This window comes from Microtus oregoni, unplaced genomic scaffold (genome assembly GCF_018167655.1).
Source record: "Microtus oregoni isolate MIOR12 unplaced genomic scaffold, Mior012 000050F_001, whole genome shotgun sequence".
Lineage (NCBI taxonomy): Eukaryota > Metazoa > Chordata > Mammalia > Rodentia > Cricetidae > Microtus > Microtus oregoni.
Genome location: NW_024543225.1, coordinates 684154 through 704906, shown reverse-complemented (window position 1 = coordinate 704906; position 20753 = coordinate 684154). Strand labels below are relative to the sequence as shown.

Here is a 20753-nt window from a genome sequence, read left to right as displayed (position 1 = left end):
ACTTCACGCACACTTTTTCAGTGCCTTTAAGCACACCACGTATTCTCCATCTTCCCATAGGGAGGCTTCCAAAGTAATTTCCCATTTCACTCACTTTCAGCCCAGAAGGAAGATCATGAAGCAATTTTCATGTGATTTCAATGAATTTCAAATATAACACATATGAGTAAGCAAATTTTGACAAATCACACAAAGGTTTCAAGATAAAATAAAACCTTGGTAGGCAGCATGGCTTTAGCCCAGGTCAGTCTTAATTGCCATTAATCTTAGAACTGCCATTTCTCTGAAGTATTCTTTTGTGAGGACTGGTATCCACCGAGCTTTAACCTGAATACATGCATAAGATAGTTAAAGTCTATCTAAGACACATTAGTTATTTCTCCTTATTTCCTGAGTGTACTTAGATGCCCGAGCCTCAACTATACTGTCTTGAATTGTATGATTTGTTGGGCAAGAACATATAATATAAATAATAATAATAGTAATACTGCTATTTTGCATTGTTATAATACTCAGAATATTGCATTGCAGTCAGTCTCATCCTAGTCAGCTAAGATAAAGAGTATTATCTTTATTTGGCAACTAAAGAAACAGAGGTTTAGAGATTAAGGAATAACTTCTCTTCAGCAGTTTACCAGTACAGTTACGGTAGATTGAATTAATAAAAGCATATCTTTCAAGAATCTTTAATTGGCCAAAATATTTTGTTGCATTAAACATTTAGGCTGCAGAGAGACAAAAGTTCCCCGGAACCGAAAGAGTGAAAGTCAGTATGGAGTGAGGATAATCAGTCCTGCCATTAATCAGGGTGGGACGACAGACAGATAAAGCTAGCTGCAAAGTTAACAGAAAACACTGTTTCTCCCAGGGTCACGGAGCAGTTGTAAAATGTTAGAAGGACCCATCCTCCCCCAAGTGATTACTGCTTTTCTACCAATGATGCCCAGCTCTGCTTTGCTATCGGCATTTAGTGTCAAGGATACCCAGAAGTTAAGCCACCCTCACCTCGTGACAAAATCCAAGCCAAAGTTAATTCCCCTTTCTCTGATACCACTCCAGAAAACATCCCAGAAATCACCAATTCTTCTTTATGATCCCCTCAGAATCTTAAAATCTTAATGTTACACTTTTTTTTTTTTTTTTTTTTTTTTTTTTTTTTTTTTTTTTTTGGTAAATCGACGATCAGTTGGCAGCTGCTTGACTCCCTCTCCTCAATGTATTGAGTCAATAAATCTGATCTGCTCAGACTACAGACTTGATGCTGGTCTTGGACTAACAAAGATTTAATAGAAAAATAGAAGGAAACACATAACATCAAAAGAGAGATTTATTCAATTGAAAGTTTTTTTTTTAAATATGCCTCCTGTCTTTCATATTCTCAGCCATCATCTCAGGGCAATGATTGCTATTAATTCAGAATAATAACCCAGACACTCTGCATGAACTAAGACATCAAAGGAGGAGTCAATTTGGTTGAAGGGGGTATTTACAGCCAATGGAAATTGGATTTAGACATCATAGTACTATTTACCTCGATTAAGAAACCAACACACTTTTCTATTTAAATTGCAGGTGAACAGAAAATTCAGTTAGCCAGAATCCCCAGGCCCGTCCAATTCAATTAACCAATATTTCATTGCATCCATGTTCTTTATCTACATGTCATGTCATGTTGCCATTCCCTTTCGGAGTGCTTTTTCTCGGTTTTGATCTTCAGGTGAGCAGAGAAAGGACATCTACAGAATCGTAGAGTTCCTACTCTCATTTCACTGCTTACTATTAGATGCAGAGTCCCAAGTTTACAATTCTTCAGACTATGATTTCAAACTAACACAAAATAGACACACTTTTAGTAGAAACTGCTTCCAACCTTGACCAGACCGATGATAAATGATATGACACCCTTTTGATATGCTGGGCAGTACCATTAAGCTGCAGCTCCTAGTCAGTCACACCATCATGCAATCATTTATATACTGGACTGTGACATGGCCTGAATGTGTAGGTCAGAGGACAATTTTCAGGGGTTGTCTCCTTCCACCTTGTCTATGTAGTTTCTCTTTCATTTCTATCATGCTGCATACACGAGGCCAGTGAGCCTGCAAGCTTCTAAGTAAGTTTTCTGTCTCTGCTTCCCCTCTAACTGGAAACTGCATCAGGATTTTTATATGAATTAAAGGGATTGAGCCCAAATCATCAGGCTTTTGTGGCAAGTGACTTTACCTGCTAAGCCATTCTATTGATCCTATTCTTTACTCTCTGGGCATGATCTCAATAGTGGCAGCAATGGAGTCTGTGAAATGTACCTACAACGATGCAGATGGATTGTGGCCTCACGGGTAGTAAACTGACAAGTAAATTACTAAAAGCCCTGCTGCTACTGGAAGAAACTTGAAAGTAGAAGCCCTCACCCAGTTTACATGTGCCATTGCTTTCCGTAACCCCTGTCAGACACCAAAAATCCACAGATAGAAAAAGGCACAGTTATGTGCATATATCTTATGTATTTCCCAAATATTTTTAACTTAAGTAATAAATTTTATGCATATTCATGGCATAAGGCATAATGATTGAATACAGGTATAAATTGTATAACATGTAAATCAATTTTAATAAACCTATCACCTTAAATATTTATCGTTTCTTAATAATGAAAACTTTCAACATCCATTTTTTTCTAATTTTTGAAATATCCCTTTCTATTGTCTATAACCACCTATTCTACAGTAATATGTTGGAACTACTTATGCCTATCACAGTTATGTTACTTCACACTGTTTGGTCAGTATGTCCTGATCTTCTCCCACCTCTGAGAACCATTATTTTTTCTTCTATGAAATCAAATTAAAATATTCTATACATTCTGGGTTGTGGTGATGCACTGCTTTAATCCCAGCACTTGGGAGGCAGAGGCAGGCCAATCTCTGAGTTCAAGGCCAGGTTGGTCTGTAGAGTGAGTTCTGGGACAGGCTCCAAAGCTACAGAGAAACTCTATATTGGAAAAAAAATCTACACAGGAGCTAGGGAGATGGTTCAGTAGTTAAGAGCACTTGCTACTCTTCCAGAGAACTGAGGTTCAGTTTCTCGCACCCACATGGAGGCCATTGAAACGCCAGTTCTGGAGAATCAGGCTCCCTCTTCCGGCCTCCACAGGCACTGCTTGTACATGGTGCACATATATATGTTGACTGAGGTTTCTGTCCCTCCTGGTCCCACAGCCCCTTAGCCCCAAAGAAACACACAGAGGCCTACATTAATTATAAACTGATTGGCCTATTAGCTCAGGCTTCTTATTAACTTTTATATTAGCCCATAATACGTGTGTGTGTGTGTGTGTGTGTGTGTGTGTGTGTGTGTGTGTGTGTGTGTTAGACACGTGGCTTGGTACCTTTATTAAGCAAGGCAGTCACATCTTGCTTGCTGTGTGTCTGGCTTCCTTTGTGTCTTGGTGAGGACTTCAGACTAAATCTTTCCTGTTCTCAGGATTCTCCTGTTGTCCTTGCCCCACCTCTACTTCTTGCCAGGTTGTCCCATGTATACTTCCTGCCTGGCTACTGGCCAATCAGCATTCATTTAAAACATAATTGACAGAATATAGTGTTTTATTAAAAGTAATACAAGTGACAGGATAAAAGACTATTGTCCCACAGCATATGTAGACGCAGGCAAAACATTCATACACACAAAAAATTTCTATAGATGAGAGAGATCATGCAGAAGTCATCATTTCCATACACCTAAAATCACCCCAGTTTATTTATAATATTACATACAATGTAAATGCTATATACAACATTGTTATACTGCATGAATCATAGAATGATGATAAGAAAATTCTTACATGTTTAATACTAGGATTATTATTTCCAAATATTTTCAATCTCTGTCTTAATCTGTGGATGCAGAACCCAGAGAAAAGGGCAGCTCAGAGTTATTTATTGCTTAATTTCTCCTTTCCTTTTATTTCCATAGTTAAATATTCTTGCAGGGAATCAATAATGAAAAGTTAAAAAGTGTTAATTTTATTGATATATCTGAGCTCATCACAATTCTAAGTATATGGAGCTTTAAAAATATTTCTTTATTGGCACTGATTATACCAAATTAACTCATGTAGTACCTTGCTAGCATTATACACATACATTCAGATTTAATTTTTTAAAGGCTTAACTTATGGAAATATTAAAATGAAAAGTAGAGTTCTTCTTTATCTCTGTCCCCTAAACAGCAACATTATGGGTACACTGGTTAACTCTGACATATCCTTATCATATAAAGTCTGCCGTTTACACCAGCATCCATTCCTGGTATTGTTCATTCCTAATATTTCAGCAAATGCAAAGTGATAGGTTATTTACCAATATAGTATCATGTACAATTCTTTCATTAACCTCATAAACCACCCACATATTTGTCTCTCTCCTTCCAAATCACATGATCAGTCTCCTGATGTTTGTACTATAATTGCTCTTTCTAAAACATTGTAGAGTTGGAATCCAATATAAATAGTTTTTCCTTTTACTTTTTTTTTTAGCTTTTTTACAACATACAGCACATAACTTGTTCAGATTGACTTTTTTTACTTAATTAAATGCATTTGTGGGTTTTCTGTGTCATTCCATGATGTTCTACTATGCTTTAAAGACATCACATCTGACTTATTTTTATCTGGTTTTCCTGATGTTACGGCACTGTCCTCAAGCCTTCGGTCCTACTGCCTCTGTCTCCCAAGTGCTGGAGCTGCTATTGGACCCAACAACTCTTTGCTATTATGATACTTTTTGGAAAGACAAAGATAAATGAGTTATTTATTAGGCATATTTAATAGCGATTTATTATCTTTATAAGAAATGAGAAGATACATGGATAAATTTTATGTGATTTTCATCACAGTAAAACGATTAGCAGAAAAATACAGAGAACTCTTATGCATCCCTCTGTACCTCTTTCCGTTTTTCCCTATCATCACTATCTTGCATTATTGTGGGGTATTTGTTACAATTCACAGAAAAACTATCACGCAATATTGTGAACTAAGGCTCATAATTTACACTGGGAATCACCCTTTGTAATCTATAGTTCTATGGACTTGGAACACTTATAATTCCTATAGCAAACATTGTAGTATCATACTCAGAAGTTAGCTGTCTCATAAATCCTATTTTCTGCTTCAATTCACCCTCACTTCTTCACTGAAACCCCCAGTAACCAGACATTTTTGAAATTTTCCCCCTTCCTTTTTCCCAATTCCAATGCTTCTACATAACCTCTCCCCACTCTACTTCAACTTTGTGGCCTTTTTTTCAGTAATTGTTATTGAATACACATATACATACAGACTACACTCAGTCTGTATAATATCACTTTTATGTATGTTTTCCAAGCTAATTAATTTGTATTGGATAACTAGTTGGTGTGCTCTTTCCTGGGAAAGGCTATTTCTTTATGAAGTTAACTTGTCTATTGTTGTTATTCTGTTCAGCTCATTTTTAGGCAGTTATGTTGGTGAGACTTAGTGAGTGTAGTTTCTGAATTATTGGCTAATTTTACTCTTTGTAATATTTTGTCTTCATGTAATTGTGATCATATACTGCGTAGCCTTTTCAATCATCTCAACTTTTGCAAAATGGGTTTTTTAATCTTAATGAAATACAACTTAGCATGTTTTTCCTTTTATGAACTGTACCTTACTCTTGTATCTAAATTATTAAATATTAAAGGTTACCTACATGGTTTCTTGTGCTATATTCTGTAAGTTTTACAGTTTTGTACTTTACAGAATTATAATTTACGTTGCTTCTGGAAAAAATATATAAATCAATGTCTACATTATGTTTTATATAGGGATGTTAGTTTTTCTGAAAATGCAGTATTTTCCCACTATGTTATCATTGCTCTGTTCTCAGGGTTTCATTCACTGAGTTTAGGCTGACTCTTGTGTGGGAATTACTTGGGTATCTGTTCTGTGGTTTCTATTTTTGCTTTTTGGTTAAGTAATATTTTCAGTCATCATTGCCTGGACTGAGAGCTTTATGGCAAAATTTAACTCAGTAGTGTCTTTGTTCTGACCTTGTTCTTTCAAATGTTATGTTGGTTATTCTGTGTCCTTTGTCTTACTAGCTTCCGAGTGTTAATTAGTATACATAAAGTAATTTAGGAAGCTTTGTTGGTATTTTGGTTTGAATATGAAATGTCCCCACAAGCTTGTCTGTTGAACTTTTGATGAACTAATTGATGGCACTATTTGCGGAAGCAGATGAACCTCTAGGAGACAGGAGCTAGCTGAAGGAAGTAGGTCATAGAAATCATGCTTATGAAGGTCATTGTTGGTCCCTGGTTCGTCTTCTGATTCTGTTTTCTCCTGTTTCTTACAGTTATACCAAAATACTACAAATTTCTAGAAATATGTTTATTTAGATCTTTGACTTATCAGAGTTTGGGACTTTTCTTTAGATATTTTATGCATTTTTAACTTAAGCTGAAATATTGCCCTTTGGGGGATACTAATGTAACAATGGTATACTTTGAATTTCACATTTCAATTTCTATTTTAAGTGACATAGAAAAAATAGCAATTGACTTATATTTATTCATCTGACAACTCTTTAGTTCCAGGGGATTTTTATTGTTGCTTTGGGATTTTCCTCCCAAAAGTCAATCATATCTGTAGACAAAGTTTTTAAAGTATATTTTCTTAATTTTTGAGAATGTCTATTTTTTGTGGGGGCTTTGAGACAGGGTTTCTCTGTGTAACAGCTCTGGTTGCCCTGAAACTCACTCTGTAGACCAAGCTGGCCTCAAACTCACAGAGATCTGCCTATCACTGCCTTCAGAGTTCTGGGATTAAAGGTGTGTACCACTACCACCAAGCTGAGAGTTTCTTATAAGTATACAGTATATTTTTAAAGCATCCATGCTCACCCCCCTCTCCTACTCCATCCCAATCTCTTCCTCCAAATCTCTTTTGCCAACATTACGCCCTATATTTATAATTCACTATATCCACCAATGCTATGTGTATGTGCACAGGAGCAGGACCATCCACTGAGGCACAGACAACTGACAAGTTGTCACATCCTTGCGAACAACTGCCCTTCTTTTCCTGAGCAACTGCCAACTTCCAAGAGTTTCCTGTGTTCCATCCACCATCCATGTTGGAATTTTGACAGGTTTCATACTGTTCTGATCTGGTTGGGGCAATCGCAACCGCTATGAGTTGAGTTGATGAGTGCAGAAACCCTGTCATGTCCAGAAGACACTGCCTTTCAGCAGTCCTCCCTAACCTTTAGCCCTTACGATCCTTCTGTCCCCTCCTTGAAAGTTGTCCCTGAGCTTTGGATGCTAGGAGAGTGATATAAATGCCCCATTTAGGACTGAGTACCCCACAGTATTTCTTTTTTTCCATTTTTCAACACAAGGTTTCTCTGTGTAACCTGGCTGTCTATGAACTCGCTCTATAGACCACGCTGGCCTCAAACTCATAGAGATCCGACTCTCCCTGCCTCTCAAGTGCTGGAATTAAGGGTGTGAGCCACTGCCGTCCGGGAGCAGCAAAGTTTTAGAGATAAAATAGTTCCTTGCCAACAGCAGCTAACTTTATAGCTTCAGAAAATGTGTGTGGAGAAGTTCTGTGTGTGAGGAGGAAAAAGAAAATAAAAGTGAATCTGAAAGAAATAAAATAGATCATTAAATCTCATTTACCATTCTTTATACAGATGCTATTATCTGTTGACTTAAGAACAGCAATGCCCAACAGAATTTTCTGTGTAATGGAATGGTCTATTGCTCTGCTGTCCCATAAATGGCCTCTAGACACATTGGCTATTGGGCACCTGCATGAATCTAAAAAGCTTTTCTCATGGAGAAAGATGGCTGTCTCAGTAAGGGTTTCTATTCATGTGCTAAAACACCATGACCAAAATCAGCCTGGGTTGGAAAGGTTTATTTCATCTTACAGCCTGTAGTCCATCATCCAGAGAGGTCAGGGCAGGAACTCAAGGTAGGAACCTAGAAGCAGAAGCTGATGCAGAAACCGTGGAGTAGTGCTTTTTATTGGCTTGTTTCTCATAGTTTATTCGCCCTGCTCACCCCACTTTGATCCCAGCACTCAGGAAGCAAAGGCAGGTGGATCTCTGTAAGTTTGAGGCCAGCCTGGTCTACAGAGTGAGTCCCAGAACAGCCAGGGCTACACAGTGAAACCCTGTCTCAAAAACAACAACAAAACCACAGTCTGTCTCCAAGGCACCAAAGACAAGGCATAGGTGGCCAGTGACCTAACACATTCCTTGGCCTTGGCTGTTTCTCTCTTAGGCACTTTTCACCACTTGGTGGTACTCTATAGCAAGGTCCTTGTCGTTAATCTCCCTCCAACAATCCCTCAAGTCTCCTGGTTTCTACCACTCTGTTTTTGAAGTGACTTCTGCACTATCTCCCCCAGAGCCAGGGAGGCCCTGCCCTGAGGCCAGATTTCCACAACCTGACTAACCTGTCTAAGGGACAGCTGTCCCCTAAAGGAGGGTTTGCACTCGGCTCTGCGTACTGTACAGGTGGTGGCAAACAGACCATCCTGCCCCCGAGGATACCCTGTGTAGAGGAGAACTAAGGTTACTGAACAGATGGATCCTGGATTACCTCAGCAGGCTCTGTCTTCAGAAAATTCCTTAAATGGAAAAAGGCAGCAGAGGAGTTGGTGTGGAAGACACTTGAAAGACAACAGCCACTTGGGAAGGAAAAGGTCACAAGCCAACACAGGCAACTCTCAACTGAAAAAATGCCTCCATAAAATCTGCCTGCAAGCAACACTGGGGTGCATTTTTCTCTTTCTTTCTTTCTTTCTTTCTTTCTTTTCTTCTAAGTGTTCAAGTACCCACAAGTGGTTTTTAGTTCACAAAATTGTTTGCACTAAAAATGATTTTCTATATAAGCACAGCACTTACACCAGAGCACCCCCAAAGGAGCTTATTCTTGGTGACACCCTGACCTAACCCAGAATGACTAGCACAAGTCATGGCCAACAACTGTCAGGTAGTAAAACCACACAAAGCCACTATGCTTGTAATTTGTTGCCGTAGAAAGAACCAGAAACTGGGGGCGTGGAAGCTTCCCTCATTTTTCCATTTCCTCAAAAGCTTGTCTTCGTCACAAGTCCACAGTGGGAGCCGAAGCCACCCCATGGAGACTGGGTTTCAGAGACCAGCCTGTCAGTGACCAGCAAGGAAAAACGCTCCAGGTTGACCACAAGATTAAGATGGCCTGTGGTCTGTGTACCTAATGTGAGGCTAAGCTAAGGTCAACACAGGCGCGCTGGGAATGTTCTGGGCCAAAGTTCAAAACTGATGCCAACACGGGCAATCTCGAGGCAGGAGAATGAATTAGAAAGCATCATTCCTTTTAAAAGAAAATGTAGCGAAGGTGCCCAGAAGGTGGCTGCAGCTGAGGCCATGTCCTGTCCGGACCTCAAGGACAGGCCAGCACAGATGCCTGGATGCCGACACTCCTCCTCTTCCACAAAATTGAACCAGTGGAACGGCTGCATGTGGAGGACTGAATTCAGCAACAGAGACAAAGAGACCTAGTGAAATCCTAAGTTTCGGGACACAACACAGCAAGAGAAAGAGAGTGCCCCAGGCCTTGTCTTGGGGCACCCTGGTTAAGAAGGGGAAATCTACTCCAATTGGCAGAAGTAAAACGCTAAGAGAACAGGTCTCTCTCAGCCACCCCGCTAGTGCAGTAGCTGGCATCACGTAGTCATGCTTCTTAAAGAGCTAAGCGACTTGGCGTCACGCAGCTCCTGATCTTTAGAAAAGGAGTACGGTACATTTCCCAGAGAAATTTGGGGGAACCGATGCTAGGAACCATCTCAGGAATGGTACGATTATTTGTACTGCACCAAGGGTGGAAACCTCCTCATATTCCCATCTCCAGAACACTGCAGTCCGGCATCAGCGGTTGGTAGACTGCCCTGAGACGCGCTTGGCTCTGGGAATGTCGCTAGCACGAACTGGTTGAGAATTCTGTGCTGTAGGCAATGCAAGCTGTAATGTAGAGGGCGGTAGAGTCAGTCAGTCAGGGAGCCTGCCCTCTGGGTCTAGGGATGTAACTAAAGGTTTCTAGGGCGTACCATGTGCAGGAAAACCAGGATCGAGAGTGGCGGATCCTAAGATTCAAAAGGCCCCACTCCCAACACAGAACGCCGCAGTTCCATGCCCCACGAAAACCGCAAGAGTATCTGGGGGTCTGCAACTCTGCTTTGCACTGTTCTTGGTTTGCACAGCCTAATAACCTCCCGAGAGAATCTCTGCCTGGTGCCACCCAGCTGAAACGAAGCTTAGCTAACTTTTGCCACCCTCCTTTATGCTGGATACTTGGCAAGTTCTGAAACAGAAAGAATATGAATCTCCATGGCAAACCCTAAGAAGCCGCACAGTGAAGCAGTGCTCAGCATACACCATGATCATCCGCTTCTTTTGCTTTTCTAGTCACTAGTCACCTCGGCTGGGGAAAATCGTTTTTCCTTTTAAAAATATTATTTCTCTATGTTTTTTCTTTTGTGTATTTTATTTTTTAATCCTTTTCTGTCATTCTCCTGATTACTGAAGATGTTATTATATTTAAATCTTTTCTGTGGTGCCACAAGCCTCAGGCCCTCTGTGCACTGGCTAGGCTCTCTGCTAATGAGGTACACTACTAACTAGTCCAGTTGAGAGTAATCATAGCAAACTCCAGCCTCTATCCATTCCTGTTCAAACACTACTTCAACTTAAAGAATAGGAAGACAACACCCCTGAGTCATGGATCCTTCCACAGGCAGCGTCAACTATGAGGAACTCAGTTACAATTCTAGAGCAGATATCAAAATGAAAGCAGAAAGAAATTATGTGTTCTTTCTTTGTTTCTTTGTTTTGCTCAGTGATGCCCTAAATTCTTTTTTCCAAAGGTTTTCTGTTAGCATATGTTAATTAATTTTAACAGTGATGAATTATGGGACACCTTATAACTGCCCTTCCTTCCTTCCTTCCTTCCTTCCTTCCTTCCTTCCTTCCTTCCTTTCTTTATTTCTGTTTTTCAAGACAGGGTTTCTCAGTATAGTCCTGGCTGTCCTGGAACTCATTCCATAGACCAGGCTAGCCTTAAATTCACAGAGATCCTCCTGCTTCTGCCTTCTAAGTGCTGGGATTAAAGACGTGCGCCACCACTGCCAGGCTTAAAGTGAATTTCTTATAGAAAGCATCCATTTTGGCCTTCTAAACTGCTTTGTCAATGAATCTTCAATGAACACAAAGAGATCACTTATATTCACAGTGATAACTGTTACAGATCTTTAAATATCTATCATGTTTGTATCACTTTATATTTCTTCCTCTTGTTCTTTCGTTTTCCAATGTTTCTGCTTCATCTATTTTTGACTGATTATTTAACATTATTTCAATTTATCTTTCTTTTAGTATGTCATTATACTTAAAATTTTATTTATAGCCCCATAACTTACAATAACCACTTATAGCCAGTTAAGCCTACTTACATATAACAACATAGTCATTCACAGAAACTTCTGGTATCTTAGAATATTTTACATTCCTACTTCCTGGTCTGATTGAAATGATGGTAACCATTCCAAAATTATATGATGAGCTCTCAGGCTTTAAATAAGCCCCTGCAACAGACATTCACCTTCCTAAGTGTTTCCCATGCTCACGTGCATTCAGATGAAACAAGAAAACTAGATGGGTGTGCAGTTAGGTAGTTCTTTTTTGCCCAGGTCATTGTTATGCTTTGGTAAATCCTAATTTTTTTTTAGAATCTGAAAAACAAGTTTCCTTTGAGAATGGACTTTTGAAAAGAAGAACAGAGTGTTCTGAGCTCATTTTTAAATGAATATTTTTCCCTTTCAACTTGCCAGAAGCATGAAGTACAGTTATCTGAACTTGACCTTGAAAACTAGCACTGCACCCGAAAGCAAAACTCACAAAGTTGCAGTCCTATACCTCTGTGCAAAAGTGTTTAACTCTTGGGCTCAGACTATTGTTTAAGTTTTCAATTAGTTTTAGCTGATACACTAGTTATAAAATTTATATTGATGGAATGTTTCAGTGCATGCACATATTGCATTATTTACACTTTAAGTGTCATTACTAGTATTGCATCAAGCTTCTAGGATTCTGATCTGAGCATGCTAAAATGATTACTATTAGGGGACGAGGGAACAAGAGCCCAATTATCTGATAGATTTTGGAAGAGCTGGTAACTTTTCATTAGCTCAACTGTCTCTCTCTCTCATTCTCTCTCACTTTTGCTCCCACTCTCACTCTGTGTGTATGTCTGTCTGTCTGTGTGTGACACAATTGCTACATTCTTTCCAGTAATATGGTGGGGGAAGTATATGTAGAAATACCTGTGTACATGTGTGTGCAGTTATGTGTCCTTATTCCTAGCCACTGTTTCAAGTCTGTTTTGCAAGCTAATTTACACTGTGTGCTTTGAAATTCTATACTCATCACAATTGGTGTGGTAACACTTCTTCACCTCATCCATTCTGTCATTTTTCAGTTGGGCAAATTTTGCCTTCTCATTTAAATTTTTGTACTTAGTGTATCAGGTTTGAGCCTTAGAATGTTTATATTTCCCTTATACTAAGTCTCTAGCCCAGAGCTAGGTACATATTTGGGGTTGAAAAAAGCATCATTGATGGATTTTTTTTTATATATCAATATTTGGTAGGAAAGTTTGGCTGCTCAGCAAACTGAATTATAGACATAAACACCAACATCCTGTTTAATTCCAAAAGAGCAAATCACCTCGAGATTTTTAAGAGCTGATAATTAAGACACCTCATATATATTAATAGAATGAAGAGGATCATTTTTCAATCCTCTCTTCAAATTCTTTCTGCAGCCTGTGGAGATCTGTTTTTGGAAACTGCATTAGAGATGGGGAGGGAAAGGCTTCGTGGCAAGGAGTAGGATCAGCTTTCTGCCCCGTGCCTGGCAGAGGCTGTGACTGCCCTCCATGTGATACTTTAAATCAAATGAAATCTGTGGTGCCTCCGAGACTTCTGGAACTAAAAGAGCTTCTTCCACAGCAGTTTCCATGATGCTAACACAATTGAATACAGTGGGATTTACCAAGGAAAGGGACAAAATAAAGAGAACAAAAATCAGTGTAAAACAGAAACATCAGAAATGACCGACTGTATGCCCAGAGAAAGCTTAGATGGGGGAACTCTAGCATCAGGCAGTGAGTAAAGCAATTAATATAAAGACAATTAGGAACATGTGATCTCAAAAATACATAAATTTAAAAGGTCATAGAAGACTCATTTGACCTATATGTGCTACATTGTCAAACCTTGGATAGTGGAGGGGAATAGAAAAAGAGTTAATTTTTAAAAGCTGTGTAGAACCTCCTTTAGGATTCAGATATCAGCACAGGGGATTCCCAGATTCTAACAGCTCTCTTCTGTCAACTTAAAGATTTTCCATCTCTCAAAGAAGAACTAGAAAGAGTAAACCAAAATAATATTAAATGCTAATAAAAAATAAATTCAACTGTTTTGAGAAGAGCCAAAATTTGAACACTCTATCTTCAGACAATGAAATAGTTAGATTAAACAACATTCCTTTAAATGTGACAGTGATTGTTTTATTTTTCAAATCACTTATTTTAACTCATTTTACTATCCCAACTTCAAACTCAGTGTAATATTTATTCTTTCCAGTTAAAAGATGGATTAAATTGTAGCACCAATTGTGTAAATGACTTTATAAGGTCCCAGCTTGAAGTTGTACTCAATCCCAATCAAACAGAGAAGCCTTCTCTGTACTCGTGATTATACATCCATAAGGAAGTCAAACATTACTCTGTCAGGATGGGTGGTGGGGGCACACACCTTTAATCCCAGCACTCAGGAGGCAGAAAGCAGGCGTATCACTGTGAGTTCGAGGCCAGCCTGGTCTACAAGAGCTGGTTCCAGGACAGGCTCCAAAGCTATAGAGAAACGCAGTCACGAAAAATAAATAATATTTACTTCTGTCACCTCTAATTATCAACATAAAGTATTTTATGTTTACTAGTTAGTACATGTGTACATTTAGACAGCTACCCCAGAACTTAACAGTCTTTTTCTGATAGTTTCATTTGCTCTTTTTGGTCAAAAGCATGAGAAATCAGAAACATGTTTCTCTGAGAACAGGGGTTCTTCCATGAATACGAAAAGCAGAAGAACAAGAAAAGAGGAAGGTTTAGAGATATCAGGGCCATGGGAGTAGCAGAGCAGCCAGGTTTGAAACAGGACCGAGTAGTGCATTAGATATCAAGAAAGGGAAAAGAAAACTGGATTCTCACTAATATTTGGAGATTAAAAGTCACTAACCACTTTCAGTTTGTTTTCCGTACACTCACGAGTTAGCTTCTTGTAGTTTTCGTTCGGTTTAGTATTTTTCAAGACAGGATCACTCTGGTTGTTTTGAACTCACTTTGCAGACCAAGCAGGTCTCCCACTCACAGACATGCCCCTGCCTCTGCCTTCCAAGAGCTGGGATTGAAGGTGTGTGCCACACTGCCCACCATTTTTCATGTTCCTTTACTTACAACTTTGTAAAGTCTAACTTCTGATATAAAACTCATGCTTGTACAGGGTGTTTCCTTTGTGTCATAGTGTAAAAACCAAACCAGTATTCATAAACTCAATGTAGAACATTAAAACCAATGGTTCCTCCTTCTTTACACAAATTGCGTATACTCTAATCATCAAAACCCAGTGGCATATTGTTGCTTCTTTTTTGATGAATAAATTCTCCACTTTTTTTTCTTTCTTATTTGTTCCTCACATTTTGTATTCTCTTCCTGAAAGTGATACACTCCCATACATCCAACCAGAGCACTCTGGACCCTACCGAGTCTTCAGGCAGGGGTACTATTTTACCATCTTGGAGAATTTGTATGACTGCTTTTTGCCTCATTCAGACTAATGCAGCCAAGTCTACTGTCTCTCTTTCAGGCTCCTCAAAGAGCATCTTGGAGAAAAAGAAGTTGAATTGACACTCATCTTTGACTCAGTGGTGGAAGCTGACTTGGCTAATTATACCTGCCATGTGGAAAACAGAAATGGACGGAAACATGCCAGTGTTCTACTGCGTAAAAAGGGTACTGTTTTCCATAAGAACAGCTACATCTTTGCAAACTAGCCACAGCTACTAAATACTCTTTTTGGATACAGACTGCCATTTAATAAAAACTTCCTTTAGCTATCATTGTCTTTTTAAGGGGTAATATTTCTCTTGTTGAGCATATTAGCAAAAATAAGAAGCCTATGACATTCAATAGAATGAGGAAATGACTAATTGAAATAAAATATGGTTAAACATTAAGTCAATTGACATAAAATGTGCCATGTTTGTAATTCTAAGTGATACATAAAATTGTAGTATTTATTGGCACTCAATATTTTCTCTGTATTTCACCTTCTTATGTCATAATGCTTAGTTGAAATATTAGACATTATATTACCAGATTAAAAACAAAGTTATTTATAAAATCCAGAATAAAATTTAACAGAAGTAATTAATAATATCATATAAGAAAAGTTATCATAAACACCACAAGTTATATTTTGTGACATGATATGTTACTAAAAGGCCTTCAGTGGATGGATATATTTCCAAGTGTTTTGGCATCTCTGGACAAGTCCTTTTTAAAATAGCTTGCTTTAGAATGGGTTTGTGATGGGCAAAGAAAAGAAACTAAATGCAGGCATAAAAGGGCTAAAACTAGACAGTGCCAAAAAAGCATCTTAAAGGGCTTCACCAGAAGTCTCAATTACTACAGAAAATTACTAAAGCGTTTGCGTGTCCACCTGGGAAAGGTTTTATAAATGTAGCTGAACACATGTTCTTTATCAGGCCACTTGTTGCCTAGGCTATAGAACAATAGAAGAGATTCAATCAGCAAAATCACTAGTTGCGTCTACTAGCCAAGATGGAATTTCCATTTGCTTGCCAGACCTGAAGCTTGAGCCCAACGAGACTCTCCAGAAGAAGGAAGGAAGCATGTTTATTCCAAGAATGGTGCTTCTATCTCAGCAGTACCACGGCTCACATGAATAGACTTGATGCTCTCTTAAACTAAAGGCATATTTATGTATAAGGGGTCTAATATGGAAAGGGAAGCCAGTGCAGCCAGGTTCAGGTGATCTGGTTCAGCCACCTGGTGAAATTGAAGTGACTTACCTGACTAGAATTTCAGAACCGTAGTCTCTTCATATGTAAAATAGGAGTAATGATATCTATCTTGTAAAGTTAGTGGTTTAAATAAACATGTAGTAGATATAAAATGCATCCCATCAAGAAATATATTTTATTATACTGAAATTTAGTGGGTTTTCATCTATATACCTTTCTACATTAGTATAAGCTTTGCCTAAGCCTATGTACCTTGTGGCAAAAGTCACATTGTCCTTGTACTTTTGGGTCTTATTCTTGCTTCAGAGATTCTCCAGACCAGGGTCAGCTGCTATACCTCTGCATCTCCAAGAAACTTAGAAAGTGTTTTGCCACTAATAGGCACTCTTGGATTGCATTCTGGTTAAATAAACGACTAAAAGTCTCTTTTAATATTGAGAACTCATATATAGCAAATATATGCTAGGTATTGAGAAAGACAAATAAAATAGACATCCTCAAACCTCTGAAGTAGTAATAATGCAAAGAAATATAAACATTTAACAAAAGATATATATATATATACATATATTTATATGTGTATATATATATATACATATATATTCCAATTTGAAAATTTCTTTGGGAAAAAACCATGAAGGAAGATCTTATAATTAAACCAGTGGGAACAGATATAATCTAAGTTTTAAAATAAATCTATTCTATTTAAAACTATAGCAACAACTGGCAGTCCTTAAAACTCTAGAAATCTGAGACTGGACATGAGGACACACTGTAAAATTCTACTCCCCTTGATATCATCTGCAAAGAACTTTGATGAAAATTATTAATAGCTGACAAAATTCTCATTTTCCCTATACTTAAATAAATGTTGAAATCCCTGGTTTTCCAGCTTCTTCTCATTCGATCTCTGAATGATCTCATTCAATCTCCATCTTATTGATTTCCATTTACTCATTCTTACCTCACACACAAAGTCCAGCCTTACATATCCATTTGCCTATTTCATAATACATAAGGACTTACATATTCCAAAGTCACAGCATGTTTCTCTTGTTCCAAACAGGATCCCTAATTTCTTCCGCCTATACACACGATCCTTTGTTCTTCTTCATCTCTATCATCATCACAATAGATTTTTGGGCCAAAATAGTTAAAGCTGCCCTAGACTTTCAGTTTTCTCTACTCATGCCCTGAATCTAGGCCACCAATAGGCCCCATAGTTTAACTTTCAAAGGCTGTCGTAGCTTTGACCACTTCCACAGCTTCACTGTCACCACCTGAATTGGAGCTCCAAGCTCACGTGAACTGAACAAAACCCCAAACCTTTACTATTGCACAATCTGTTCTTATTGCTGATCTCACGTTCTGCCACAGTTTAGCTCAAATGGAATGCTCACTAGCCTCCTTTTATTTTTCCTCTGCTCATCAAGGATATTCCTTTCTTAGACTCTTCTCTCTTGTTTATTTCTTCTGCCTGGAACATTTCCCCCAGCTGTTCCCATGATTGCCTCTTCTTTTATGACCTACTTAGTAGGCATTCCATGGCCACCTCATAGACAATATAATTCGCTACCTTTTTTGTGTCCTCTAAGTTTCTGTCTCTTTCTAGTGTGTGAATAAATATTGGATAATACATTGCACACTTGTTCCTTGTATTCTCCCTGTCCCAAGGATGTACATTTTATAAGTGTAGAGATTTTTTTGTGTTAGTGACCACTGCATACATAGCACACATAATAAATGCTCAAAAGTATTTGTTGGAAGGAAACTCTCCTCATACGTGACTAGCCCAGTGCTGAGGGAGGAAAGGTAACAGAGTCGCAAAACAAGATTTTATCTTTGAGCATGTTTTGACTGTGTGGCTTCAGTTACTTCAGGCTATTTTCGCTGTTGTTGTTTTTTGAAAGTTTTAACTCAGGTTTGGAGGTGAAAAGTCAAAAGTCTTAAAGGCCAGGCATATATGAAAAATAGAAGAAAGTTTACTATTAAAAAAAATGAAAATGTGAACTATATAAAACACACTTTACCTAATGGTCAACCCAGCATTCTGTTCTAGAAGATTTTGACCCATGCTATGAAAGCTTCAAGGTTTTCAAGTGAAGCTGAGAGGATAAAGATGTTTTTTTTAAAAAAAAATATATAAATTAATTAATAAATAACAGTATTCATTTTTCTAAAATCATATATCATTTCAATAAAATGACTCTTCTAGGTAGAAGTTAAAGTTTTCACTGTGCTTTGCTAAAGGACATGGTTGATTTTTCTTCATTTGGTCTTTAGACTCTTAAATATAAAAAAAATCACAAGTCCTTGGGAACCTGTTGTAATTTTTAAAAACCATCCCAAGCTTATCTTGTGTTAAGATACATTAGAAAGTGATATTTAGACCTATTAGCCTTTCTCACAATGGAGCCTGATCTCATAGGCTGTGGTGATTCCACCTAGAATCCAGGCAGAGCTTGTTTTATGGAACAGTGACTTCTTAATGAGCTGCAAGTCCTTTTCAAATCTCCTAAGTGATCGTCATGGAGAAAAAACTTGTGACAAATTATTTCTTGAACTCAAAATGGCTTTTATAAAGAGAAAATTCACTTCTGACATAGCCAATAATCATAGACAGGGATTACAAAATATTATATATCCCCTTTCACAGTAAGCTCCTACATTCACCTATCCTTTTGTTTTCTCTGAGGAGCTATTAGCTGGAAAGTGTAACTGATCATAGGGTGGTAAGAGATCCATATGATTTTTCCCTTTTGGTGAACCAAGATTATGAACTTAATCTAAAAAAAAATTCTGGTAATTAGTTCTACCTCTCTACACATGCTTCTTTACCCACAAAATACAGGCATGACACCAAATCTCAGTGTCACGTTCCCTCTTCGTCCCCCTCTCCCTCTCTACCCCTGCCTTCCCCTTCTTCAACCTTCCCTTCACCCTCTCCCTTGCACTTCCTTCTGGAGGCTAGAAAATCCAAGATGTAGGTCTTCATGGATTTTTATCTAATAAGGACCTCGTCCCCATTTCAATCAAGTGGCCTTTACCAGTCATATCTCTACCAATGTCCTGCTCAGAACCGGGATTATTCACTATTTTAATTGAGCCTTTCCCTGGTGTGCTCATCTTTTTTTTCTGAACCTTCCCCCAGACTCTCCCATAAGGCTCTTTGCATTCACAATGTACATCAAATCTCCTTGAACCTCTACCTATTCATTACCCATTTTAGAAACTACTTCTACATTTATAGATATTTGTTATAGCAGAACCCTACTTGTCAGCAGTAATTTATGCATCAATTTGCAATTTGGCTGCTATAACAAAAATAGCTTTTACTGAACAGTTGATAAAACTCTCCACAGAATTGACACGTATAGTTCTAGAAATCTATGTGCTAGCATATTGCCTACTTAGTAAGGATGGATTCCTCATAGTTGATGAATTCTATGTGGTCTCACAGAGTAAAGAAGTAAGAAGATTCTCTTAGGCCTCTAAAGGGGTACTGTTTTCATCCATCGGAATGGAGAGTTCTTGAGCTACTTACTTCATGAAGGCCACAAATCCTAGTGCCATTACTTTGGATCCAGATCAAAACACATTTTCTTTAATGCTGGGCATCAAACTCTGGACTCTAAAAAATGCACAGCCTCTAAGCAACATCCTGATATCAACAAACATGAATTTTGAGAGGATACCGGCATTCAGGTCACTGCAGAAGTCCTCAGGTCAAACCTCCAAACTCATTTACTACTTTGTAAGTTAGAAAAACAAGCTCAAACATCCATAAACATACACACACACACACACACACACACACACACACACACACACACACACACACACACCATCTTTTGTCTCTTGGCTTCACTTGCTATTTTTTCCCATAGAGTAATATTTGACCTTTGTGTTCACATTGAAGAAACAGATGAGCTCAAAAGGAAGAAGATACAAAAGAACTGTGTGTGTACTTTGAGTGCCTACAAGAAGTTATAACCACTCAATAGATTCCTCCTTGGCTCCAGTTACCCTTAGGAAGTATTTACAAGACACAGACCAAAATAAATGACTTTCAGCTTCTCAGTCAGGAAATGTCTTGAAGTATAGATCCTGCTGGGATAGAAAATGGCAAATGTAAACAGAAGACAAAAGAAAAGCCAGATGTCATTTGGCTGATGGCAGTTTTACCCTCTGATTATAGGATGGATGTTTCTCTTTTGATAAGACTGCGTTGACGGAATCCAAGAATACTTGTTGGGTCTCAGAGTCAAGGTCCCCAGTTTTCAACTTAAACAGCCACCATTATGTAATATGTTTCAAAGGCATTTTTATGAAATGGACCCCCAAACCGCAGATACTTTTCCCACCATGATTCTCTTCCATACATTTACTGCTGACATGGGTGCCTGCTACTTGGGGGCACAAATTGGTCCAGCTGCTGAGGTTTCCATCTACCTAATAGCAACTGTACTCTGTAAATAACATAGAAGTTGTTGGGAAAATTTCCGCTCAGTGACTTTGAAAACAGTTGAGAGCTGTTCTGGTCAGAGAGGAAGAGGACAAGAGCAAGAGAGATGTCAG

The 20753-nt window shown here is 38.4% G+C and overlaps 1 protein-coding gene across 1 annotated transcript in view; it reads left to right on the top strand.

The window, feature by feature from the left end:
- Il1rapl2 (interleukin 1 receptor accessory protein like 2) overlaps positions 1–20753 on the top strand; it is a 597452-nt gene that overhangs the window by 554565 nt on the left and 22134 nt on the right. Inside the window, exon 6 of the mRNA XM_041636671.1 lies at positions 14996–15141. Coding sequence (XP_041492605.1) covers positions 14996–15141 — 146 coding nt within the window. The remainder of the gene's footprint in view (positions 1–14995; positions 15142–20753) is intronic.